Source organism: Typopeltis vanoorti, chromosome 25 (genome assembly GCF_054136105.1).
Source record: "Typopeltis vanoorti isolate ZY-2024b chromosome 25, IOZ_Tvanoo_1.0, whole genome shotgun sequence".
NCBI lineage: Eukaryota > Metazoa > Arthropoda > Arachnida > Uropygi > Thelyphonidae > Typopeltis > Typopeltis vanoorti.
The window spans coordinates 19543104-19570604 of NC_143573.1; the positions used below are offsets into that span (position 1 = coordinate 19543104).

A 27501-nucleotide genomic window follows, 5' to 3' on the forward strand; every position below is an offset into this window, starting at 1 on the left:
CTGCAGTGATCTGCAGGTTCTTTATGTCCAGATCATTCATGGAGTCAGAACTATCGGTTTAATTAGAGACCAGGTAGAAACCTAAGGGGGGGGGGGAAACTCCGTTTTGCTTACTTTTTATTTGTTTATTTTTTGCATTATCCGAAAATTATCAATCCGACAAGTAACAGAGCAACTTGCATACCAAAGCAGCTTTCTACAGACAGCGTCTGAAGAAAATTTCTTTTGCAAAAAATGATTAACTTCCAAATTTAACTTCTGTTGGTAGCAAGTATTTTAATTTAATTTCTGACTATGATGCTGTTCATGAACGTCTCCAAGTATAAAAAGTCTGAACAGCTTAATTTAAGATGAAAAATTGTAACTTTTGGCACTGATAGAGCTGAATGCCTTATCGATATTTGGCATTTATTCATTTTAACAGTAACAAACTTCCTTTAGCATTAATGGCTGAAGAGTAGGGTTGAATATGTAGGTAAAAAACCACTGTCTCGATAGCGTTTATGAAAGTAAAGTCTTAAGGAATGTAACGCATACCGTACTTTCCTGAAAGATTTCGGGTCTTCACTGCTATATTTCCACAAAAAGTTTTATTTCCTTATTAAAATTTCTGTCATTGCATTCATTCTTGTCAAAGTTTTCTCGGTAAATAACGACATAGGGAAGGAATAGAAATAATTTACCAAATAAATTAACTTGTGAAATGGAAAATGGATTTTATCTTTCTTCAATATATTCTCGTTAACAGCAACTAAAATTAGTTCAAACTTTGTTTACAGGTCTACCATACTGTTATATAACTTCACATCGGCACACTGCCTAGAAATAAGAAATAATCAAAGCTTTAATGTCTTTTGTTATTTTATTTTATTAATTAATTGAAGGTTGTAATACATTTGGAAAAAATCATTCTAAAGCACAGAGACAGATGAATGGGAAAAAAAATAAAAATTCGGCTCTTGTACGTTAAGAACTGGACAGTGAACTGATGACCTACCATTGCTGGTATATTTAGAAGCTTAAGGGAGTGTGGAGGATGAGACCTAAATTCGGCAGGATAGTTACCATGGGTTTAGAGTGGAGAGACCGAAGGTTAATAGCTGAATTGGTCGATTGGTAGAGCCTCTGCTACTAATGGCTCAGTAAAGTAAGTTTGAGCGCGGTTAGTAGTTGGAAGGGAATCAATCGTTCGATGCTGTTGGCACACTCTCCCTCGATGAGTCTTTGGACTCCCTGGAGGTGTCAAATAATAATAATATATGAACTAGACTACCATAATAAAGACAAAAGTAGGAAAAACTAAAAAATATGTGGTTGCAGAGGTGTAAGACAGATGCTGCCTGTCACCGACGCTCTTCAATATATTTGCAGAAGAAATGATAAAAGAAGTATTTGATGAAGAGAAAAGAGGAATCACTATTGGAAGAAGAACAATATAAAATATTAGATTCACAGATGTGACTGGGACGAGTCTGTAGGAGATCGATGCGATATAGAGCTTAAAACAAAAGCGATGAAAGTCTCCAGGAAACCAGGAAGTGCCAAAGTGATGATGAATGGAGACAGTGTAGAGCACGTGAGACAATACAAATACCTTGATAGTATAATACAAGAAAATTGAAAATGTGACATGAAAATAAAAGAATTAACAAAGGAAAAAATGCATTCTACAGCAAGAAAAATTTGTTTATTAATAAAATGAATAAAAATTTAAAGAAAAAGGATTATTAAGTGTTATATTTGGAGTATGACTTTATTATGGGTCAGAAACATTGACAATTGGGAAGAAAGGAGCTAAAATGTTGTAGGAATTTGAAATGTGGATACGGAGAAGAATGGAGAAGATAAAGTGGACTGAAAAAATTACCAATGAAGAAGTATTACAGAGTTGGAAGAAAGGAATTTACTAAAGACCATAAGATAAAGAAGCATAACTGGATAGGACAGGACATGTATTAAGAGGAGACAGAAAGAATGATAGAAGAGAAAATTAAAAGAAAGCAACCAAGAGGAAGTAGACGACTAATGATGCTTGATGATATAATGGACACAAGAGAATATCAAGAAATGAAGGAGGAAGCAAGAGACAGAGAAAATTGGAGGAAGAGAATTTGCTGAGATATACCATTGGACCTGTCAAGAGACAGAACACTAATGATGATGGGTCACCGTGAGAATGCCTACAGAATGGACATAAGGCAGAAACAGGGCGTCTTGCCAAAGTGACTGGGACAAGTTTGTAAGAGATCGAAACGATAAAGAGCTTAAAGGTGAAGAAAGATGTTCATTTTGGCTGGTACAAATGCTTTAGCAGGTGACATGTGTAGTATATGAGTATATGAGAAGATATGAAAGAGTTACTGGTGCATACATAAAAGAAGAGTGAAGTAAAAGTTGTGGGTCTGTTGCTGTGCTATAATAGAGGCAAGCTGAGACGGACAGTAAATTGCGAATGAGTCAGTGCACAGATTGCGCAGGAAGAATGGTGTGGAGTGAGACTGGCGGAAGGAAGGATTTAAACAAATTGGATGGCTTGCATTTGAATGGATTTAAGATCAGAAGTCTTGAGAAAGTGTTGTTTGGTGAGAGTTTTAAAGTGCAAAGTTGAGGAAACTAGAATGTTTAGGTAACCTAGATATTAGTAAGTGGGAGAATGATCACATGATGCTAAATGTAACACACCAGGTTCTTAACTTTATTGGGCTAACAACACAAAGTGTAAAGGAGGTTGTGAGATTAAGTGGGTATTGCAGTTGCCTGGAATATTCAAAATCAACTTGGTCAATCAACAAGCTAATCAACTTGGTCAAAAGTTGATTAGCTCAACTTAGTCAAAAGTTATAGGCATTAAGTATGACTCGATTGACTGAGGATGATCTAGTCACAGGAATAGAATGCAAATGATATAGTAGCTTCACAGAGCACAGAAGGAACAGGTAGTATATCATGAGAAACTGTTATGAGGCTATATGGTGTAAGATAGAGGCCAATAGGCCGAAATATTTAATCGGCAGCTTCTATAATGCAGGAAGTATAAGGGAGAAGAATGTGGATGGCATTCGCTAGGAAATTAGCAGGATGAGTGCAGATCAAGTAATTATTATGGGAAGGATTTCAACTATGGGGATGTTGATCGAGAAGCAGAATAGACATAGGGATAAAAGATATGGAATCTATACACCTGCTGAGAGATAATTATCTGAAGCAGCATATAAGGGAGGGGGAACACAAGTTTTGAGAGTGCTGGGTCCGATTATAGCATAAGAAACTTTAACCAATCTACGATCTATGCTACCTCCACTTGGAGAAAGTAATTATGTAGTCTTGATCTGGGAGATTGCCAGAAATGCAGATTTTTTTTGTTACGAAGGGGTATGTGTGAAATTACAAAGGAAGTGATTATAACACGCTGAGGATTCAGCTTTCAGCAGTGCAATGACGGATTTGGAGGAGAGAAAGAGAGAGATGTTTGTGGTAAATGGGCGGGTGGTTAAGAGGTATTTGAAGAAGTCAGTATCAGAATGTATACCTAGAGTAAGAAGGAGAAATGAGGTAGGAGACAGATGGAAGAACGGCTTCATTAAGTTGGAGTTGTGGACAAAGAAAAGGTTGTGGAGGGATTATAAAGAAAAAAGTGATCAGCATGCCCATGAACAATGCAAGGCACAGGCAAGAAGAGTGATATGAATGGTAAGGAAGGCAAAGCTAAGTATGAGAGAAGCTAGCTGATGAGGGCAAAAAAAAATACTGAAGAGTTCTTTTCCTAGGTACCAAGTAAAAGGAGGAATGACCATGAAAGGATGCCTTTGAAAAGTGCTGACAGTGAGGAGGTAACAGAACTAAACCAAATAGTTGAATTATTGAGTCACCATTTTACATGGGTGCTCCATCTATGTGGGGATATTGTAATGTCAGATGTGACATTGATTGATGGGAGAAAAGAGAATGAAGAAATGGAGGTGCTTAAAGCATTGCAGAACCTCAATGTGAACACAGCTATGGGATTGCATGGAATATCGGCCCGTGTATTACAGAATGTGCAAGGAAATTACCAGCTCCTCTGACCAAGCTGTTTAATTTATGCCTCAGGGTACTGGGAAGTTGATAATGGAGTGGAAAAAGGACAAAATAATCTCGTTGCATAAAGAAAGCTCCAAGATATAAGTGGCAAATTATAAGCCAGTAAGAATCTCAGAAGTGGTGGTTAAGGTGTTTGAGAAACTGATGGAAGACAGAATTCCAGAATGAGTGGATAGGAATATGATACTCGAACAACGTGGTTTTGTGAAGGATAGGTCTTGCCTTAATAATTAGCTTTTTATAATTAAGTGCCAATGGAGTTGGATAAGAGAGATGGCTACTCAGTGATATCTCTAGACTTTGAAAAGATATTTGACAGGATTGCTCATAGAACTCTGTTGCAGAAATTGGTATAAATAGAGCTGGATGTGAATCTGGTGATTTGGATTAGAGGGCAGCTGACGGACAGATATCAAAGAGTGGTTTATGGAGGAGTTGAGTCCAGGAGAAAGCAGTTGACCAATAGTGTCCACAGGGCTCAATACTTGGTCCTTTGTTGCTTAATTTGTTCTTCAGTGATATAGAAAATGATTTGATGGGAAATATTCAGTTGTTTGTTGATCATGCTAAACTGGGAAGAGTTGTGGTAAATGAAGGTGATGCAAAGATCCTGTAGGAAGATTTAAACTGACTAGCAGTATCAACTATATTAAATGGCTGCAAGATTAATGTTGTCAGGTGTAAGGTTGGAAAGAAGATATCACACACTTTGGGGAAAAAAGATATCACAAACTGCATGCGATACTGATGGAAATTAACTGCAGGAAACTGATGCAGCCAGGGACTTGGGGTGATTGTGGACAGGGAGTTGAAGTTTAGACTGCATATTGCGAAGGTGGTAAAAATAGCACATCAGATTACGTGGTTATTGAAGAATACACAAGCGGGTATTGAGGTTATTGTTCCTCTATATAAGGCTTTCATATGGACACTCAGATGCTATGGGGATGAAGAAGTGGTGGATAGAATCCAGAAGAGAGTGACAGACTGTTACATGTCTATAGAATGCTCCTTTTGAGAATAGGTTGATTGTCTGTGGTCTTCAAATGCAAGCTGATAGGCGAAAAAAGAGGAGACATGATAGAGCATATGAGTTGTTAAAGAGAATCATTAAATTGAACCTCTTTTGAGTACATGGCAGGAAGGGCACAAACAAGGAGTCAAGTCATCCACGGAAATTTTATAAGGGTGTTAGTACTAGATTTTTTGCTTGGAGGATTATAAGTGGGTGGAATGGATAGCCAGAGTTAGTTGTGAATGCTTCGTCAGTAAATGAGTTTAAGTAGAGGCCTGATAGGTACTGTGTGAATAATAATAAACTAATCGGATTGCTCTCTTCTAGATAGCATCATGTATTTTAGGGAAGACTTTGGTGTCACCCTCATAAATCAATGTTAGAACAGTTTCCTATGGTAGGATAAATTTGGATTGTGTGCAGTGTTAAAAGTTATACACGAGAGAATTCATGCCTGAAGTGGAAGAGGATAGTTAGTACCTTGGAGACATAGGAGGGTATATCTTATACCAGGAAAGGTACAAGTGTCAGTCTTTCCAAAAAGTTATAATCTGGCATTGATAGATAGAGTATTATCAATGGTGAAGGAAGGTGAAATACATCTTTATGTGACATCAAATAGGATTGTATTGTGATAGCAGTAAAAGGTGACAAGGCTATCCCTCGCTTCCACTGAAATATGGTTAGGAGATTGGTTGCATAAGGCACTGATTATGGAAAGCCATGTAGTTTTGGATATTAGATCACGGAAGGGTTTGTTAAAATTAAACGAGGACGGGCTTTCATTAATAAAACTATAGCCGAGATTTGAGATTACTAAGAAATGGTCATTAAGAAAAAAAAAGAGTATGGGAAAAAGTATCAGGACCCTCAATACTCTGGCAAGTTGGTAAATCTAAAATATATGCAGTTATCCATCACACACACGGTGAAGATCTGGAGAGAAAACTGGCAAACTATAATGGACTGATGGTAAATGATATTTATTAGATTTATAAATGATATAATTAGATGATCATTTAAGAAGGTTCCTGTACGAGATCCAGCCAAACGGCCTAGTACTGTCTAGAGCTACCACTTGAGTTCTGAGAACAAACCTTTCCCAAGTCAGTATCCATAGATGGGTAGTGATGGCACCGATTAAGCGGTGGGGCTTAATCAGCATGGGACATCAGCTTGATGTATAGTTTTTATTTCTCTCTCTCTCTCTCTGACCTTTGGAATGGGTTGGACATAAATTTGTTTGTATAGAAATCCACCTATAGAATGAGTATGAAATATTACAAAGACGATAATAGATAGGTGTTAATTCTACAACAGTAGTGTTAGGAAAACACATGAGAAATACCATCAGGACAAAGAGACAGTAGTAAGTTTGGGATTTTTCTGATGAAAGTCAGATGAAGCATGTAAGCGTGCTGTAAATGAAGAAGTGAGGAGAGTACTTTGCTTTAGGCCTCTATCAAGAAGTTGAAGCATGATGTCAGGAATTCAGGCTTGTCTTTGGTCAATGTTACAACTGCACACCATACGAAAGTAGCAGATGTAAGCACGGATAGCCAAAAGGTGTACCAAATGGTCTTGGCAAGAAACCAGAAAGCTCGATGGGAAACAAAACTAAAGGAAAAACGGAATTAATATCTGATTCTAAACAAAATTGGGTTGCACCATAAGATGGCCCGACATCTTATGCCATTCACAATACAGAAAAAAAGCAAGAAACTTCAACTATTGTTCTCTAATACCTAAACTGTAACACTCAGATTATCATCTGTAATAGTGCTAGTTCTATGGTCTATTTCTTTTTTATGCAGGGTTAAAAGACCCTAGCTGCCCATGCCAGGTATCGACTAACTTGTGAACCTGTCGAAGAAAGGGTCAGAAAAATTCCTTAGTGGGCGACTAGAACCTGACAACAGTCTTTTTTCGGACATACTAACTCCATGCATGCAAATACTGTTTTCACAGGGCTTCAAAGACACCTCGTTTTAGCTTAGTTTTAAAATTAAGATCTGAACAGATTTGCAATTTTAAGATTCGTAGAAAATACCGTTCCACTCTGAACAATGTTGGAACACTTCTTAAATGGAACGTACTCCAGATCCATTCTACCAGTACGTCACACAACAAAAAATGGCACCACTGTAGACAGCTTTGCTTGCAGCTCTTACATGAACTGGCACTAAAAGACCAAGATGACTGGTTGGTGTGATTTCTCCGAACTTATGTGTACATACATCGAACTTAATGTACGCAATTTACGAATTTCAGTAATTTCTATTTATTGTGTACTGTACAGGGAAGTATGGAATATATCGCATCCAAATGTTTACATCTGAAGTTTTATAAATTACCCAAGATATTTAGCACTAAATCATCGATGACGGATTCACTGAAAGGTTGAAAAATTCAATAATCAGACAGAATTTAAAATTTTAGGAACTTAACTTTAACTTGTTGAAGAAATAGTTATAAGTGTGTCTTATACTACCATATACAGAAACTGTATCCGACAGAAAGTTATAAACGGTAGAATGAACTTACCGTTAGATATGGCAATTGTCTGCATACTTCTAAAATTCTAAGTGTCCCTATTAAATTAGAATGACACGTCTCTCTGAAATAAAAGGTTGTTAATATTATAAAATATTCATTTGATGGTATAAATCTAGACAATTTGTATAAAAATGCAAATAAATAATTATGTCAGTATTTTTAAATAGACAGTTAATCGCTTTTAATATATTCCTTCTCATCAAGATTTTTAAGAACGAACCTGTCCAAACACTGGTTTACTAGAATCTGCTCTGGTGGCAGCAGATTGAGATGGTTGTAAACAATATGGGACAAGAGATTTAATTAAGATTGAAATTTCTAAAGCATTTTTGAAGTGTGAACTTCCGAATTTGTCGGTTAAATTCCTTTCAAAAATAGTGAAAGAATTATAATGAATTAGTATCCTGTCTTGTTCTCTGTTAAAGAAGCAAGCAGGTTGCACAAGCTTACAAGTTTCATGTAAACAGCAATGATCCCAAAACAGATCCTCTGGGCACAGTGCTAGCAGTTTTCCTCTTCAGGAATATCTCGTCCCCGTATAGAGCATGCTAATGCCTATCAGACAGCAAATCTCCAATCTAACGCACTAGTCTACTTTGCAACCCCATCCATTTCAATTTAATTATCAGCTTTTCATGTGAATATCAAAAACCTTTGTAAAATCTAAGTATATTGCTGTGTACTCATCTCCCTTGTCCATTGTATTTGTCACCAAATGCAATGGTGGGGTGAGTGCGAAGACAGTGATTGCATTTAAGGCACAGTATGATGAGATGTGTGTGTGTACGCGAACGAGAGAGACCTCTCGCGATGAGCCTTTTTACTCCATGGTGATATTAAATCACATTGTACTGTGCTAGGATGGAGAAGAATTTATCGGTTAGAAAGAACACAGAATATACTATTATAATACGATATCATCTATTTTTGAGAAACAAAGTCAAACCCTGAAAAGGTAGTAACTGCAAAACAAAAGTTCCTCCTCCGAATAACAGGGGTGAGGTAGAATCTTGAATAATGTGCACAACTATTAATTGCGTTATTATAGTCTAGTGAAACGCACAATGCTGCAGTTTTAATTTATTATTATTACATAACACCTCCAGGGAGGGAGGGCACCTACTTTACAACTCTCAGTCTCCACCAACCGCAACCACCTTCAGCACCAATGCAATCTGCCGCCACCACTGCTATTTTCACAGACAATCACAAACATCCGTGTCCACGGCGGGATTCGAACCCGTAGCCTTTTGACTGGGGAGCGGATACGCTAACCGCTCGGCCAACCAGGCCGGCCTGAGTGGTTAGCGTAGAGAATAGTTTATCAGTTTCAAAATCTAGCTTGCCTTCTAGGTGCTTTGAGTTTGTGTTGAAGGTTTCAGCAAACCATGAGCAGTGTCTTCAGCATTTCAGTTGAAACAAAGTTTGGCTCTCAAATAACGCATGCTAAAGTTTGCTCATGATATAAAACTAATTTACAAAACCCATAAGAAACGTAACAATGTACAAAAACTTAGTTCTTTGAGGATATGTACAAATACCGGCCTGAATTAGATTCTTTTATTTACCGTTTGGACCTCCTTTAGCCCGAATTACAGCATATATACAGTTTGACACAAAGTGTTGGATTGCATCTACAACATACCATGATTCGGCGGACAATCCTTTACCTGGTTTAGATCTGTTGGAAGAGCACTTGCTCCCGGATTTGTTTTTCTAACATTTCCCATACATTCCCAATGGGATTCAGATCTGGACTTTGTGATGGTCAGGGAAGATGGTGGAAGTCGTTGTCATAATCGCTGAACAATTAATGCGCGATAGACTGTAGCATTGTCGTTCATGAAAGAACAGTTGGACAAAAAAAAAAAAAAAAAAAAATCAACATTGCAGGATTGACTTGATCGGCAACAATATTCAGATATCCCTTGGAGGAGACCTGACCTTCCAGAAATATCAGGGGACCTGTTGTGTAGCAAATGAACTTCTCCCATACCATGACACCACCTTTAGAACCTTGAGCTGTAATCACAAGATAAGCTGGGTTCATTGCTTCATGACGCTTCCACCAAACTTTCTGCCTACCGTCAGTATAAAACAAGGTGTACCGAGACTCGTCAGACCACATGACTTTCTTTCCAGTCACGATGTTTTTGACACCACTGTAGATGAACATGCTGTTTCTTTTGTAGAAATCAATGGTTTCCGTATAGGCATGAGACTGAAAATACCGATCCTCTTCAATTCCCTGCGCATATTTCGGTGAGATATGGGTTGCGAACAGTCTTCATTAAATGCTTCGGTCAATTTCTGCACACGGGAAGTTCTTTTATCTGTTTGAACACCCGAGATCTCACCTTTTGAGAAACCAGTCAGCTCTGCTTTTTTTTTTTTTTTTTTTTTTCAAAAGTGCGGCTTTAGCCAGACGGGCACCCACAATAAGCCCTTTATCAAACTCCGAAAGTTCCTTTGTTTTTCCCTATTCTGATAAACACGCCGTAACTGTTGGTTTGGATTAGCCCTTTGGTAGGAATTACCAGGGTTCGAATCACATCTATGGCTCGAGGGAACCTCTATCAGATTGTATTCAATCAAAAACGAAAAAAAAAAAAAATCCTTAATCCCACATTACAAATATATTATAGGTTTACTAATATCCTTTTGTAGGTGGGAAGCACATAAAAAATGGTGAGCTAGTCGGTTTCATACGATGGGTGGAGAGTTTTCCCCTCTTCGGGTTTTTCATCCTTCAAAACGGACAAACCGGCTGGCTAAACACACACATATGGTTTCGAACCCCTGTGCGGGTTTACGCATAAACGTAAATCAGGATTATTGATGATTACTGACCAACAGCACCCTTAAATATTTGCTATAACCCGTGGACGCACGTGACAGTATATTGCATATACGCTGAGTAAGTGACTTACGTATATTTGCATAAAGGTTTCTAATTCAGTTGCCGGTATCTATAGTATGAATGCTTGTCGCTGTGAGAAGCGAGGGTCAGGTTTAATACATTTCCTAAAAAGAGCTACGCTGAGGTAATTAATGTAAGAAATCGAGCGACTTTAAGTAGGATGACCATATTTCCTTGAGACAAAAACGAGATATTGGGATGGCAAAAACGGGATGGGAGTTATGTAATATTCTGTATTCATGAAAACGTAAGACGATAAAAAAAAGTTTTACTTTACCCAATATGTATGGTGATAAAACGTTGGTTATTGTTTCTGATTTGATATGTGCTGAAGAAAAGTTTGGTTCATAAATTTTATTGATCAATGTCGACAAGCAGTCATTTGCACGAAAACGTTAGCCATGACCCACATGAAAAGCAACAAGAGCTTCACTTGCTGCAATTTTATCACTTTCTCTATCACCATCACGTCTCACCATGAACGAACTAACGTTTTTAACTGCAGCCAGTCTTTTCAGCATCCTTGTTTCTGGCTATGTAGATGTCGCTTCTGCCTCCACAAGCAACGGAAAAATGGACATTACAATGTTGGCATCCCACTTTTAGTCCATCACTACACAGCTTGTCCAGTTTAATAAATTTGAATTCTTTCTGGAGATAGTCATTAAAAGTGCAGTTTCGCCTCTTTGGCATTGCAAGGATAGACTTAAAGCTTTAAAAAATAAAACTTAAAACTTTAAAAATTATGAAATTTAAACCACTGGTATTGAAAAACAAAGCCACTGGTTAGCATACAGACCAGTGGAGGCCGGTGAAAATTTTAAGTGGAGGTGCTGCATATATATATATATATATATATATAAAATTAAAAAAAAAAACTTTTTTTCCTAATCAGTAACGAATTTTTGAAGGAAGATGAGAGGAGACTCCTGTCTTTCAAAATGAAAACTTACAGAAGACTTTTGAGAATTCCCTATACCGCTCACAAAACCAATGAAAATGTCCAAAAACTGATTAACTCAATAGATGGGAGAAAAAGGGAAAATATTCTGACAGTCATCAGAAGAAGACAGATGAAATGGTTCAGACATGTGGAGAGGGCTAATGGCATTCCAAAGCAAACCCTACAAGGAATCGTTCCGGTCCATTTTAATCGGCCGACTTCGATTAAAATGGACTAATAACATCAAAAAATGGACAAATTCCTCCCTTTCTCAACTGACATCAAGAACAACAGACCGAGACGACTGGAGGAGGCTAGCAAAGAGTAGCACCTACCAGTCATGAATGACCCAACGCTTCATTTAGGACTATGGGAGAAGAAGAACGAATTTTTTTAATAAAATATATTTACATATTAAAAAATAGCTTTATCAAAAATATTTCATCCTCACCAAGAACAAACACCAATAATAAAATCTCACAGAAATAACGCGCGCACGCATACAATTTATCTCTAAGCGACACTGCCCAAACAAGCAATGTCGGAATCACTTGTAACTTGCAATCAACAAGCACAAACGAATATCGGCGAGTCTAGATGTAATTGGCCGAATGTGATAATTCCGACACTGTGTCAGATCGCAGTGCATTTATTTCGTAATCTAAAGCGTTAATCGAACAATTCCAATTATTAACTATTCAATGTCAAAATATAAGCTGTAACCTTTAACATGTTGTATTGCATTTATATAATGTTGTAAGCATTGTTATTATTTATAAACAAACAAAATTTAATTTTTTCATTTTTTCCTTGGGGGTGCTGCAGTGTTACTGTAGAATCCGCCACTGATACAGACGAAACAAAAATTAATGCTACAGCAGAACAGACGCCGCGTCTGAGACGCAATTGTTGCCAAAATGTATATTATTTTCTCTGAATAAATTATAACAGATATGGATATTTAGTATCGAACAATGCGACTCCATGGATATTGATATATCATGGATACAAATAATTTCACAATTATTTGTATCCATGGTATATCAATATCATGTTATAGTGCACAGTTCCAATGCGATATACTGCTGCTAATTTATTCACCCCAAAATGCATAACCTTACACTTTGCTACATTAAACTGACATCCATTCTCCTTAGCCCAGACTACCAATCTATCCAAAACATCCTGCAAAAATTTGACATCATGTGCATTTATTATTGCTCTACCCAACTTTGCATCATCAGCAAATAAATGAACAGTTCTCAGATCCTTTCCTATATCATTAATGAACAAATTAAATAGCAGTGGTCCAAGAACAGAACCCCGCGATACACCACTAGTAACAGGTCTTCTTTTGGACTCCACTCTTGAATAAACTGATATCTCTCCATCAACCACCCTCCTATCCATCATACCAACCCTATGTCTATCCCTATGTGCTGTAGTTTACTGATTAAAATTCCATGTGGTATCCTGTCAAAGGCCTTAACAAAGTCCAGCAGTATCACTGTAAATCCATTACCCTTATCCAGTTTAGCCGTCACTGCATTATAAAACGTGAGCAAGTTACTGAGGCATGATCTACCCTTCACAAAACCATGCTGTCCTCCATACAGTATCCCATTTTCATCTATCCATTCCTGTATTTTGCCCTTGACTAATATCTCCAAAGCTTTGACGATTCCTGATATGCTGATCGGTCGGTAATTTGCAAGAGCAGTCTAGGAGCCTCCTTTATGCAATGGAACTATTTCCCCCCCTCTTTCCACCCCCTTTGGGACTAACCCAGAACTGAGATTTAAATTAAACAATATGGTCAAGGGAACTGACAATTCCTTTGCGGCTTCACGTAAGAATCGAGCTGGTATACCATCCAATCCCACAGATGTATTCACATTAAGGTTCTGTAATGTAGTATTCACCTCCATTTCGTTCTCTCATTCCTGCAATATCACAGCCTGGATGATATACTCTTGCTAAGTGTTCGCTTAGTAATTCTACTATTACAGCTGATTCGGTTACCTCCCTGCCATCGGCATTCCTTAGAACGTTTTGCTGTATACATTTTTTCTTTTATTTACAGTATATCGAAAGAACTGTTCAAATTCACTTTAGCTTGCATTGCTAATTTCCTTTCATAATCTGATTTTTTTACCACACTAGTTACCCTTTTGGCCTGTGATTTGTACTGTTCGTGTGCCTGCAGGTCAGCTTTCTCCTTAAATTTCATCCACAATTATTTTTTTTTGCAGCTGAAGCTTAATGGTGTTATTCATCCATTTAACTCCCACTTGATTTACTCTCCTGACTCTAGGTATGCAGCAGCCATTACCTCCATCAAACGCTCCTTTACCACTTCCTGTGCACCATCAACATCCAGCCCTTGCAGTTTAACAACCCATGGCACTGATCCAAGCAATCTCCTAAGCTTGTCATACTTATTAGCCTGGTAATTCAACATGTACCGTGTCTTAATTGAAAATTCCACACATTTAGCAGTTCCTAAGTCAAGACCTTAGGATCACTTTCACCAATTGGTGGCAATATGGTCATATTCATAATAGTCAATTTCTCAGATGCAATTACTAGTACAAGCACTCTCGAACCCCTAGTATATTCCATTACATGCTGTCTCAGGTAGTTTATCTTGATTACCTTGCTGGACCTGTGGTTTCAGTCCGGATTTCTCCATGACTGCAGGTCGTAAACAGTCAAGCTATTCCTGTCTTGGGCCTTTCTTCTCCACTTTCTTCCAACTTTCTTAATTATTGGGTCATCCCAACTTAAGACTGGTCTTCCAGGTTTCCTTTTGGTATCTCTCGGATACCAGTTTGTGACTCTGACTTTCCATCTGTTGTCTCTCATTCTGGTGAGATGTCCTGCCCATCTTCTTTTGCTGTTGTAGATTGTTTTTATTATATCTGCGAGTCCAGACTTCTTCCTGATTTCTGTGCGTCTTACGTTGTCTATTTTGTTTATAATGCATATTCTTCTTTCTATTGCACGTTCAGTTTTTATTAAGATTTGTTCTTCTTTTAAAGTTGTGTTCCATGTTTCACTGCCATAAGTTAATGTAGTAAGATGTTACTATTGAAAAGATGGGCTCTTATTTCTATATCTATGTTTTGGTTGGTAATTGTTGATTTTATTTTGTTGAAGGCTATCCAAGCAGCTCTTTTCCTTCTTGCTATTTCATTCGATATATCATTATTCCTTTTTATGGACTGGCCGAGGTAGATGTATTCAACTTTTTCGATGGTGTGAGATTCTAGTGTGATTGTATGATCTTTACAGTATTTGTTTTTCATCCATCTTGTTTTGTCAGGGTGTATTTCCAATCCAATTTTTTGACAGTTTTGGCTTATGCTATTCAGCATTGATTCTAAGAGTTTGGATGAGTGAGATATTAATACCACATCATCGGCGAATAATAGGATATTTAATATTTCACCATCAATGTTTATTCCATCTTTCATGTCAATTTTTCGAATGATGCTGTCCAGAGTAGATGTGAAGAGATTAGGTGATAAGACATCAACCTGACGTACTCCTCTACCTAAGTTAATTTTAATTGGGTGATTGAAAAGGGTGATATTTGTTGTGCTTTCTTTGTAGATATCTTTTATGAGTTGGATGTATGCTTTTTCTACGCCTTGTTCTATTAAAGCTTGGAATACTGCGTTATGCTCAACAGTGTCAAATGCCTTTTTAAAATCTATAAAAAGAAGACAAAGTGGGATCTGGTATTATCTGCATCTTTCTGTTAGCTGAGTAATAGTTTGAATGTGATCCGTTGTTGAAAAGCCTTTTTTGAAACCAGCCTGTTCTTTGCAGCTATTTTCATTGATGGAGGTTTGTATTCGGTTTAGGATGATTCTGGCGAATATTTTATATGTGTATGTGCTAATAAACAGATAGGTCTGTAGTTACTGATGTCTTCTTTATTACCTTTTTTATGCAGAATTATGGTCTTTGATGTTTTCCATTCAGTAGGTACTTTCCTTAATTGTATATAACGGGTAAACCTTTCTGCTAGAGGTTTTGACGGTATAAAATCTGATGAATTTTTAATTCATCAGATTTCATACCGTCAATTCCTGGTGATCGGTCGTTTTTCATATGGTGGATAGCCATTTTTATTTCTTCAGGTAGGATAGATGGTATTTCCAAATGTTCGTCTGATACTGGAGCTGTGATTACTTGTTTAGATGAGTAAAGGTTCTCGTAAAACGATTTCACTATTTTTTCCATTTCACCTCAGGTAGTTATCCCTTAATAAACATAACAAACAATAAACATAACATCCAACAAAATTCTGGGAAACAGCAACAAAAAAGACTCGGAAAATAATTACCCCTGAAATTGAAAAATGTATAGCTGAAAGAAATAAAGCAAGTAAATTCTACCGCTTAAACAGGAATGAAATAAATAAAGATAAACTAGACATTTTAAATAACAAGGTCAATGAACTAATGATCAAAGACAAAGAAAATCAAATAAATACTGCAAGGAACTTGAAAATTATAATAAAATTGGGGATACCAGAAATACTTTTCAAATGATAAATTATATCTGTCACCACAAAAGAAAAAGTGGAAATATTGTCACACGTGACAAAAACAGTAGACAGCTATCAGTAAATTCGAACTTGATGAAACAATGGAGAAACTATGCATTTATGGAAATTATGGAGACAACTACCGTGTTTGAATAAAAACTTTCGTTTAATATTAATAAAATTTTACAATTCGACGTTTCGCCTTTTATGTCAAGGTCATCTTCTGGAGCGTACAAATATACACAAGAAACAAGCTATACTACAATCATACTGGTTCGTTAAAGACACTGACTAACCGCTACCACAATTGTTGGCCTCACCTCTGGTGGAAAAAAAAATTATACATCAACGCTAGAGTCCTATTATTTGTGTTGTCTACTATATACATATATTAACATCATTCCAGCCAGTTGGAGTGGAATGGTTTCTAATACTAGCGGATTGGCTAGAGTCCTGACTTATGTTGAATCTTTCATATTAGGTTGGCTGAATGTGTGCCATCCAGATCCTTGGAATTTTCTTACCATCTTTATTGTTGATATTTGGGTGGTTCATCAGGATTTCGCAAATTTCTTTAAATTTTCTTTCGTACCATGTTTTTGTGCGATGTAAGGAGCAGGTGCTTTTCCAGTTGATTTGGTGTAAGGTGTTAAGTGCATGGTCTGAGAGGCCTGCTTCACCGTAATGGTTATATTTAATGTGTCTAATGTGTTCTTTCTTGCGTATAGGGATTGTCCGTCCTGTTTCACCAATGTACGGTAAGTTACAGGTGTAGCGGATGCAATAGACTCCAAGATGTGCTAATGGGAGGAGAGGATCCTTAGAGGAGCTGAATATGGTTTTAAGTTTAGTGGGTGGTTTAAAGGTGGCATTAAGGTTATAATGTTGTAGGATTCTGTTGATTTTTTCTGATAACTCTTTAATGTATGTGATGGCTATGGTTTTACTGTAATCTAGATTCGTTTTTGTTGTGGTTTTATAGAGTATTTTACTGACAGTATTTTTGTTATAGCCATTGTTTATGAATGTGTCACTAATGATCTTTAGTTCTTGTTTCAGGGCTTGCTGGTTAGAGCAAATAGTTGTGGCTCTGTTTTTAAGGGTGTTTATGACTCCATATTTTTGTGCTGGGTGGTGGTATGAATTCGCATGTATGTATTGGCCCGTGTGTGTCGGTTTTCGGTAGACTGTGAAGGATAGACTGCCTGAAGGAAGACGTGTAACTAGTGAGTCTAGGAACGGGAGCGAATTTTGGTTTTCGATTTCGATGTATATTTGTATGTGTATATTTGTATATATTTGTACGCTCCAGAAGATGACCTTGACATAAAGGTCGAAACGTCGAATTGTAAAATTTTAGTAATATTAAATTAAAGTTTTTATTCAAACACGGTAGTTGACTCCATAATTTCCAAAAATGCATTCGGATCACTGTGCAAGCCTAAAAGAAAGGATTCAGATCATCCATGGAAATGATACCCAAGCGCTGCAATCGCTATGGTAAGCTAAAGATTCGTATTTCTCTCCTGATCAATCAGCTGGCCTTTTTAAAAAGATGCAGAAACAATAACATCATTCCGATCTGCATCAGGCTAAAAAAGAAATTTACGTCCGCTAAGGCACTTCGTATCTATGACCGCACAGAAAAAGCAATGCTTAGAGAATAGATCCAAACAGCCCGCCGAAACCTAGCTACAACACAAAATCTAGTTTCTAAATTACAATCAGAACTATCGAACTATGTTAATCCAGACATTCTACAAACACTTGAAAGAATTACTGACAATTCGGCCAAGCATACCCTGGAAAAGAATAAAGAAAAACTCAAGAAAAAATTCCACAGGTTGAAACAGCGGCAAAATATGGCGGCCAATCAGAGGACTTCCTCCTCGAGAAACAACAATGAACAACAAACAAGGGAGACAAGGAGCGACCAACCACCGACAAGCAAGAACCATGTGATTAACCTATCAAGCCACACCCTGAACAACGGCGAACTCACGCTGCTGAATAAAGGACTGAACTACGCAATAGCGCCTAAAACGGTAAACAAATTGGATTTTATCTACCACATTGAAAGAGGCATCAGATCCCTACCTAACAACATAGCAGACAAAATACGACTAGAAACCAGTAATGTCCTAAATACCAAGAAAACCATACAGAACAACCTGACTAAAACAGAATTAGCAGCAATTAAATCATTAAAAGCCAAACAAAACATAATAATAACGAAAGCTGATAAAGGCAGTGCCACTGTTGTCCTTGAGGTCAACATACATACTGCAAACTAGTAGCCGATAACAACACATATAAAATGGTAAATTATAACCCAACAAAAAGGATAAAGGACAAAACAGAAAAACTACTCAAATCCGTCACTTCTTGGCCACCAGACACAGTTAAAAAAACTCAAACCCCACTACGCCCGCTCCCCCAGAATATATGGTGTTTCGAAAATACACAAACAAAATGTGCCCCTTCGACCAATAGTGGAAGGAATAGACAGTCCCAATTACCACCTAGCCAAGAAATTAGGGGCAACACTCAAGGAGTTGGTAGGTCATTCCCCCTCCTACATAAAAAACACACAACACTTTATAAACAAAATCAAAAACATAACACTCGACAAAGACGACTTATTAGTCAGTTTTGACGTTTCTGCCCTTTTCACTAATGCCCCCATCAATGACACAATTCTCCTACTACAGAACAAATTTCCGCCCGACATTACGGCCCTCTTTGCCCACGTACTAAAGTCCGGTTACTTCGTGTGGCAAAACAAATTCTACCTGCAAAAGGAAGGTACAGCCATGGGCTCACCATTATCCCCTCCAATCGCGAACTTCTACATGGAAACCTTTGAGCAAAGGGCTCTTGATTCCGCCACGTTTCGACCAACAATCTAGCTCAGATACGTTGACCACGTGTTCGCGATCTGGCCGCACGGGCGACAAACGCTAAACACATTCCTCAGCCACCTAAACAAACAACACGAACGCATACAACTCACCATCGAAATCGAAAACCAAAATTCGCTCCCGTTCCTAGACACACTAGTTACACGTCTTCCTTCAGGCAGTCTATCCTTCACGGTCTACCGAAAACCGACACACACGGGCCAATACATACATGCGAATTCATACCACCACCCAGCACAAAAATATGGAGTCATAAACACCCTTAAAAACAGAGCCACAGCTATTTGCTCTAACCAGCAAGCCCTGAAACAAGAATTAAAAATCATTAGTGACACATTCATAAACAATGGCTATAACAAAAATACTGTCAATAAAATACTCTATTAAACCACAATAAAAACGAAACTGGATTACAGTAAAATCATAGCCATCCCATACATTAAAGGGTTATCAGAAAAAATCAACAGAATCCTACAACATTATAACCTCAATGCCACCTTTAAACCACCCACTAAACTTAAAACCATATTCAGCTCCTCTAAGGATCCTCTCCTCCCATTAGCACACCCTGGAGTCTATTGCATCCGCTGCACCTGTAACTTACCGTACATTGGCGAAACAGGACGGACAATCCCTATACGCAAGAAAGAACATATTAAATATAACCATTATGGTGAAGCAGGCCTCTCAGACTATGCACTTAACACCTTACACCAAATCAACTGGAAAAGCACCTGCTCCTTACACCGCACAAAAACATGGTATGAAAGAAAATTTAAAGAATCCTGCGAAATCCTGATAAACCACCCAAATATCAACAATAAAGATGGTATGAAAATTCCAAGGATCTGGATGGCACACATTCAGCCAACCTAATATGAAAGATTCAACATAAGTCAGGACTCTAGCCAATCCGCTAGTATTAGAAACCATTCCACTCCAACTGGCTGGAATGATGTTAATATATGTATATAGTAGACAACACAAATAATAGGACTCTAGCGTTGATGTATAATTTTTTTTTCCGCCAGAGGTCAGGCCAACAATTGTGGTAGCGGTTAGTCAGTGTCTTTAACGAACCAGTATGATTGTAGTATAGCTTGTTTCTTGTGTATATTTGTACGCTCCAGAAGATGACCTTGACATAAAGGTCGAAACGTCGAATTGTAAAATTTTAGTAATATTAAACTAAACTTTTTATTCAAACACGGTAGTTGTCTCCATAATTTCCAAAAATGCATTCGGATCACCGTGCAAGCCTAAAAGAAAAGAATGGAGAAACTACTTTCAAGAATTACTCAATGTTGATAATCCCGAACATTCAAGTCGTCTAGCTGACCTGCATCTAACCACCGCTCTACCAATAAATTGTGAAGACTTCAATGAAAAGGAACTAAAAATAACAATAGATCAAACCAAAGCAGACAAGTCCCCAGGGATTGATGGAATCAGAGCAGAAGCTTTCAAGAATGCTGGGTATAATACATATTCCCATCTCCCTGCCATAAATGAATCAAGCTTTAAACACTGGAATAATACCTCAACAATGGAAACAAGGCCTTATTGCCTCTATACACAAAAAGGGCAGTCTTAATAGAATGGATAACTACAGAGGTATTACTTTGCTATCAACCACAGTTAAAATCTACAATAGGATGATACTCAATAGAACAGAACCTTACTTAACACCATTTTTAAGAAAATACCAAGCTGGATTTCTAAAAAAAACGATGTACAGTAGAACAGATACATTGCATCAGAAGAATCAGAAGTTTCACGTAATAAAAACTTACCACTCGTTTTAACCTTTATAGACTTCAAAAAATGAGGAAAATGCAAGGACTCACAGAGGATATGGGCAGCCTTCTGAGGGGATGGTGCAGAACATCAGTAGAATGGAAGTGACGGAGGCCATGAAGAGGATGAGGAATGGAAAAGCGGTGGGCCCCGACAGAATTCCAGTGGAGGCATGGAAGGCACTGGGGGAAGAGGGAATTGACCTGCTGTGGGATCTGTTCATGAAAGTTTGCCAACAGGAAAATATACCCGAGGAATGGAGGGAGAGTACTCTTGTTCCCATCTACAAGGGTAAAGGGGATGCACAAGACTGTAAAAATTACAGAGTAATAAAGTTGATGTCCCACACAATGAAGATCCTAGAAAGGGTTCTTGATGGTAGATTGAGGGAGGAGGTGGAGATTGCAAAGGAACAATTTGGCTTCATGCCTGGTAGATCAACAACAGATGCTATCTTTGGGTTACGACAGATGATGGAAAAATATCGAGAGAAACAAAGGGAGCTACATCTGGTATTTATTGATCTGGAGAAAGCATACGATAGAGTGCCAAGGCAAGAAGTCTGGAGGTGTCTGAGGGAGAAGAAGGTGCCGGAGAAATATGTCAGGTTGGTGCAGGAAATGTACAGAAATGTGAAGACAAGTGTTCCGACCTGTTTGGGACAGACAGAAAGTTTTCAAGTAACAGTTGGCTTGCATCAAGGGTCAGCATTAAGTCCGTTTCTGTTTAATATTGTGATGGAGGTGGTAACAGAGGAGGTGAGAGAAGATGCGCCTTGGACAATGTTGTATGCAGATGACATCTTGCTGTGTGTAGATTCAAGAGAAGAAGCAGAAACTAAACTGGAAAGATGGAGAAAAGTACTGGAAGAGAGAGGTATGAGACTGAGCAGAAGTAAGACAGAGTATATGTGTTGCGCAGTGGGCGGTGGCCAGGAGACAGACCTGGAGCTGGAAGGAAACGTCATCAGGAAGGTGAGAGACTTTAGATACTTAGGTTCGACAGTGGAAGAAGATGGAGGAGGTGAGAAGGAAGTGGGATGCAGGATACAAGCAGGTTGGAGGAACTGGAGGGAGATGGCTGGAGTGTTATGTGATAAGAGGGTGCCGATCAATCTGAAAGGCAAAATTTATAGGACAGTAGTGAGGCCAGCTATGACATATGCTATAGAAACTGTGGCCCTGAGGAAAAATAACATTAGCAGGATGGAAGTAGCAGAGATGAGAATGCTTAGGTGGATGTGCGGTGTGACCAGAAAGGATCATCTGAGAAATGACTATGTCAGGGGAACAGTGAAAGTTACGAACTTAGGAGGATGGTTTGGTCATGTGATGAGGAGGGAGGACGAATATGTGGGAAGAAGGGTCATGCAGATGGATGTGCAAGGAAGGCGGAAGCGTGGGCGGCCAAAGAAGAGATGGAGGGAACTGGTAGAAGAGGACTTGAAGATGAAGAACTTGGATGTGGTGACAGCCCAAGACAGGAAGGTGTGGAGGAGACTCATAATAAACAGTGACCCCACTTAAGTGGGAGAAGCTGCAGAAGAAGAAGAAGAAGAAGACTTCAAAAAAGCTTTTGACTCCATTAATAGAAAAGCAATGTTTAAAATACTCATCTTCTATGGTCGACCCTCAAAACTCATACAAGCAATCTCAGTACCTTATAAAGATTACAATGCTACAGTAATCTTAAATCAGTAACACCAGAATCATTTCCAGTGACAACAGGAGTCCAGCAAGGTGATGTACTAGCACCTTATTTGTTTTTAGTATGCTTGGACTAAATCTTCCAGACCATTAACAGAGAAGATCTTGGTTTTAACATTAGAACATCCATCCAAGCCATGCAAATAACTGATCTCAGCTTTGCTGACGATGTTGAACTTATTGATACAGAGCCAACAAATGCATAAAAACATCTCAGTCTACTAGAGGCACAGGCTAAACTTATCGGTCTGCAGAACAACATCCAAAAGTCCAAAGTATTCTCAATACGTTGCGAAAACTTTATTCTTCATATGAATGATAGAAATAGAAAAGAAAGAGTAAAGGACTTTGAGTACCTTGGAGCGTACATCAACAATACAGAAAATATTAGAAAACGTAAACAGCTAGCTCTAGTCTTCAAAAACAAACTCTGTCCCATCCGGAAATAACCATTAATATCATTAAATACAAAATTAAGACAATACCATGCAACTAGTAGATCCATTTTCTTGTATGGTTCTCACACCTGGACAATAAGCACCGAAAATACTACAGATCTAATCAACTCTTTTGGAACTACTTGTTTCTGACTGATCCATGGATACACTTGGATGGACTGTGTAACTAACTCTAGTGTGCTAAATCTGGCTAAGCAAGAACCACTTGTCAATATAGTCAAAAAAACTACAACTCAGATATCATGAAGTCTCACCCTTTTTGGAATCCCTCATGCTGTACAAACCAGAAGACGGCAATTGCAGTAGCGGAAGACCATGCAAACAATTTTCGCAATACATATGTGAAACCATCAGTAGGCTGAACTGTAAAACTCCATCTAACATCTACCAGTTAGCTCAAGATATAGAGAATTAGAAGACCATAATTTGCAATATTTAATTTTTAATATAAATCTCTTTTTCCTTTTCACATTGTATCGCATTGTGAATAAACTATGATGATGACTGTATTTATCGATACCGTAAGTTAGTCGTCTGTTTACAAGATGAATCGTATGCTGTCAGTACCTACATCAATATTGTCTTAATAGATACAAAACACTGTAGATGTTATACGTATTACTAACATCTAGACATCAGAAATTAAAAGATAATGTGAAAAAGAAATTCATATTTATTTACACGTATAACCATTCATGCATTGATAACGAAGCAGCAGCAATGTGATTGCTGCTGCTTCGTTACAAAACTGCTCAGGAAAGGACGAAAATGAAGGCCACAGGAAATTTGCAAGAAGTACGGCATTTGAATGCAGAGTTTCAACGACAAGCCAGAAGGGACAAGGAAAAATACTTTAACCAGGAATGCCAACAAACAAAAGACCAAAACAAGAAAGGAAAAACAAGAGATATTTTCAAAAAGATCCGAGAACTAACAGGGAAGTTTAGTGCCAAGGTGACATTATTGAAAAGTAAACAAAGAATATCTTACAGAAGCTGCAGACTTTGATGCAGACATCAAAGAAAGATGGAAAGAGTATACAGAAGTCCTTTCCAGAAAGGACTCCTAAATTACTGAGAAATTTGAAGATCAGGATTATACACAGGAGCCAGTACCACTGGAGAGTGAAGTGAGGTGAGCACTGCAACAGCTATCCAGTAAGAGGGCACCAGGAGGAGAGGGAATACCTATTGAGCTGCTCGAAGCACTGGGAGAAGAGGCAGTAAAAATTTAACAGCTCTATGTCAGCGAATTTAGATCACAACTAAATGTCCCAGGAAATGGAAACAATCAGTTTATACACCTTTATTGAAGAAACGCGATGCAAGAGAGTGCGAAAATTACAGAACTATAGCACCGATTTCTCATGCAAGTAAAGTCTTACTTAAGATCATTCAAAAAAGACTGGAACCATTCATTAAGAGAGAAATGCCAGATGGACAGGCAGAATTTTGAAAAGGCAGAGGAACAAGAGATCAAATCACCAATGTGAGATGGATAATAGAAAGAGCAGAGGATTCCTTGACTATAGCATGGCTTTTGACTCTGTAGGTCATGTGAAACTGTGGAATATGTTAAGAATAATGGCAGTACCAGAGCATTTCATTATCCTTCTGAGGAATCTTTATTATGAACAAGAAGCTACTGTCTAACAGATCTTGGAGAAACTGAGTACTTCACAATAGGTAAAGGGGTGCGACAAGGATGTATGTTATCTCCGTACCTGTTTAACTTGTACAGCGAATACATTTTAAGAATGGCGGGGCTGGAGGAGTCTTCAGTTGGAATTAAAATTGGTAGAAAAAATATTAATAATTTGAGGTATGCAGATGATACCGCCTTGCTAGCAGAATGCAAAGAAGATCTGAAGGGACTTATTATGAAAGTTAAAGGAAGTGATAAATATGGTCTTAAACCTAACCTCAAAAAGACAAAAGTTATGGCAACATGTGAACTTAATGATTTTGAAGTAGATGGGAAGAAAATGGAAGCAGTTAACAATTTTGTTTCTAGGATCCCGAATTGATAAAGATGGTTATTGTACCGAAGAAGTTAGAAGAAGATTATTACTCGGAAAAAAAGCAATGACAAATTTAAGCAAGATCTTTAGAGATAAAGATATTAGCCTCGCAACAAAAATCAGAATCGTGAAAGCAATGGTATTCCCTGTGGTGCTGTGTGGATGTGAAAGTTGGACCCTGAGAAAGAGTGAAAGAAGGAAGATAGATGCATTTGAATTATGGGTTTGGAGACGCTTACTAAGAATACCATGGACTGCAAAGCAAACCAATAAATCAGTGATAGACAGAATAAAGCCAGATTGCTCCCTTGAAGCTATGATCATCAAGCAAAAGACATTATGCGAGCAAATGACAGTCTGGAGAAGATGATGATGCTTGCTAAAGTTGATTTAAGCAGGAGAAGAGGAATACCAAGAATTAGATGGGTGGATGCAGTTAAAGAAGCAACTGGAATGCGCTTGGAAATTCTGAAAGATATGGCGAGGGACAGATCTGAATGGAGAATGCATGTTCATAGAATCATCAGGAGTAGAAAACGACTCGATGGAACATAACAACAAACAAGCCTATACACTAATGAATGAAACATTATAAAATTTTTATTTTATGCTCATTAATTTAACTAATTAATAACAGTTAATTTTGTTCACATTCCTCTCAACTGCAAATGGCCATGTATGGTCTGTATGTGTTTGTGTGCGTAAGTTTTGACGAATTTTAACTTTTTATAATAGATTTATGTTTACTTTATGGTAGTATATGATAAAATAGACTAGTATCTACATATATGTTATGCATTCATGACATACCTAACTTTTTCTTAATTTTTTCGATCTAGGCTACGCGGTTTGTCTGCGAGTGGCTTCAAATTGTCGCAAATCTCCAAAATATTTCCAAATATTTATTTAAAAAAAAAAATGGGTATAAGTGGAACCGCGCAGTTCAAACCCGTGTTCTTCAGGGTCAACTATATTTAGTTTCTTTACGCCACGATAATGTTCTGGATAATTAGGCCTCGTTATAACAACTACTCTTCAGTATATCTGTGACATCATACTATTGAATAATGCAAGGTCACAGAAATGAGGTAAACTAGCAACCAGATTTACTGATACTCGTGTTGTGCAAGGGATAAATAACTATTCAATAATTTGATACGGCACTCGAATACTTTTAATCAGAAATGATGAAAAGAGAATGAAGGTTCAAAAAATAAATCCATACATCAACGATGAGTTTTCAGTGGGGATGGAAAAATAAGCACAAAAAAAAAAGATTTAAATTTTTTTCGTGCATCTTATATCACCTAAAAATGATTTAAGTTGCATAAATGTTTGATTTTTCACGAATTTATGCATAAAGAAAAATATTAAAGACAGATTCTTCCGAAAAGTACGCAAGGCGTCAGCATCAGCCATAACAGCAAAATTTCGAGAAACTACCTGTTCTAGAAACTGATAAATTTTAAGTACGGTACTTAGTGTTTTACTTTAAATTTCACTCTCTTTTTTTTTTTTAATTCATTCCAGCTTTATTTACTGTTTATCAATTTTTATTTATTACTTAATCATCATCATCAAGGCTTGTTTTACTAATCTTTCTGTTTTTATTCTTTCAATGCCCATTTATGTTAGGTCTTTTTCTATTACTGATTCCTGGTTTAATTCTTTCATAATTTTTTCATTTCTTTTGTGATCGAATAGAGTATACTTTGCAGTTTTTCTCATAAACTTCATTTCTGCTGTAATTAATCTTTGTTTGTCTTTTTGTTTTATTGTCCAGATTTCACTTCCACACAACAGGACTTGTAGGGCTAATGTATTGTATACTTTTAATCTGGTTTGTTTTTGAACTAGGTTTGGTTTAAATATAGAATTAATTACACCTCTTATTTAAAAAAAAAAACAGCTAACACCTTTTGTTCCATTATAGGGAGTAGGCGAGGTCTTTATATCCTGTCTAGCTTTTTTTTGGAGACTGAGTGGGCAGTTCAATCTTCACCGGTAGCCAATCAGAGATAGCTAAATATTTCGCAATTTTTAAGTTTATATCTTTTTAATTTTCATATGTAATCATTTCATGTATTCACCTGTTCTAAAATCTAGTTAAGATTTTAGAAGTGAATTCATTTATCTATTACTGTTTTAGTTCTTACTGGATCTTGTCCTTTAAAGGCCATCGTTTTTGATTTTTCTGTTGATATTATCATTCCATAATCTTTGGCTATCTCATTTAAATTCAAAACATCTTTCTGTCAGTTATCTTCAGAATTTGTAATTATTTGGTCATCAAGAAAAAAGGAGAGTGTTTGAGTTCACAGTAGGAGAAAGTTTAATACTTTGATGGAAAATTTTATTCCATTTTATTATTATTTCATTTAGTTAAAAAGAGTTGCTGAAACGGATTTATCGCTCTTGGATATGATAGTCCATAATTTAATCTTATTTGTATTTGATTATTTTCATATATACTTATGATAGCTTTTAGAATATTATTTGGTATTAGTCTTTCTTTTAATATGTTAAA

At 37.3% G+C, this 27501-nt stretch overlaps 1 protein-coding gene across 2 annotated transcripts in view; it reads right to left on the minus strand.

Annotated features, from left to right (window-relative positions):
- Nucleotides 1-27501, minus strand: part of LOC150092586 (fatty acyl-CoA reductase 1-like) — a 190736-nt gene that overhangs the window by 137520 nt on the left and 25715 nt on the right. For both annotated transcript variants that reach the window (XM_090414701.1, XM_090414700.1), the window contains exon 5: nt 7640-7712. In XM_090414701.1, coding sequence (XP_090270827.1) covers nt 7640-7712 — 73 coding nt within the window. The remainder of the gene's footprint in view (nt 1-7639; nt 7713-27501) is intronic.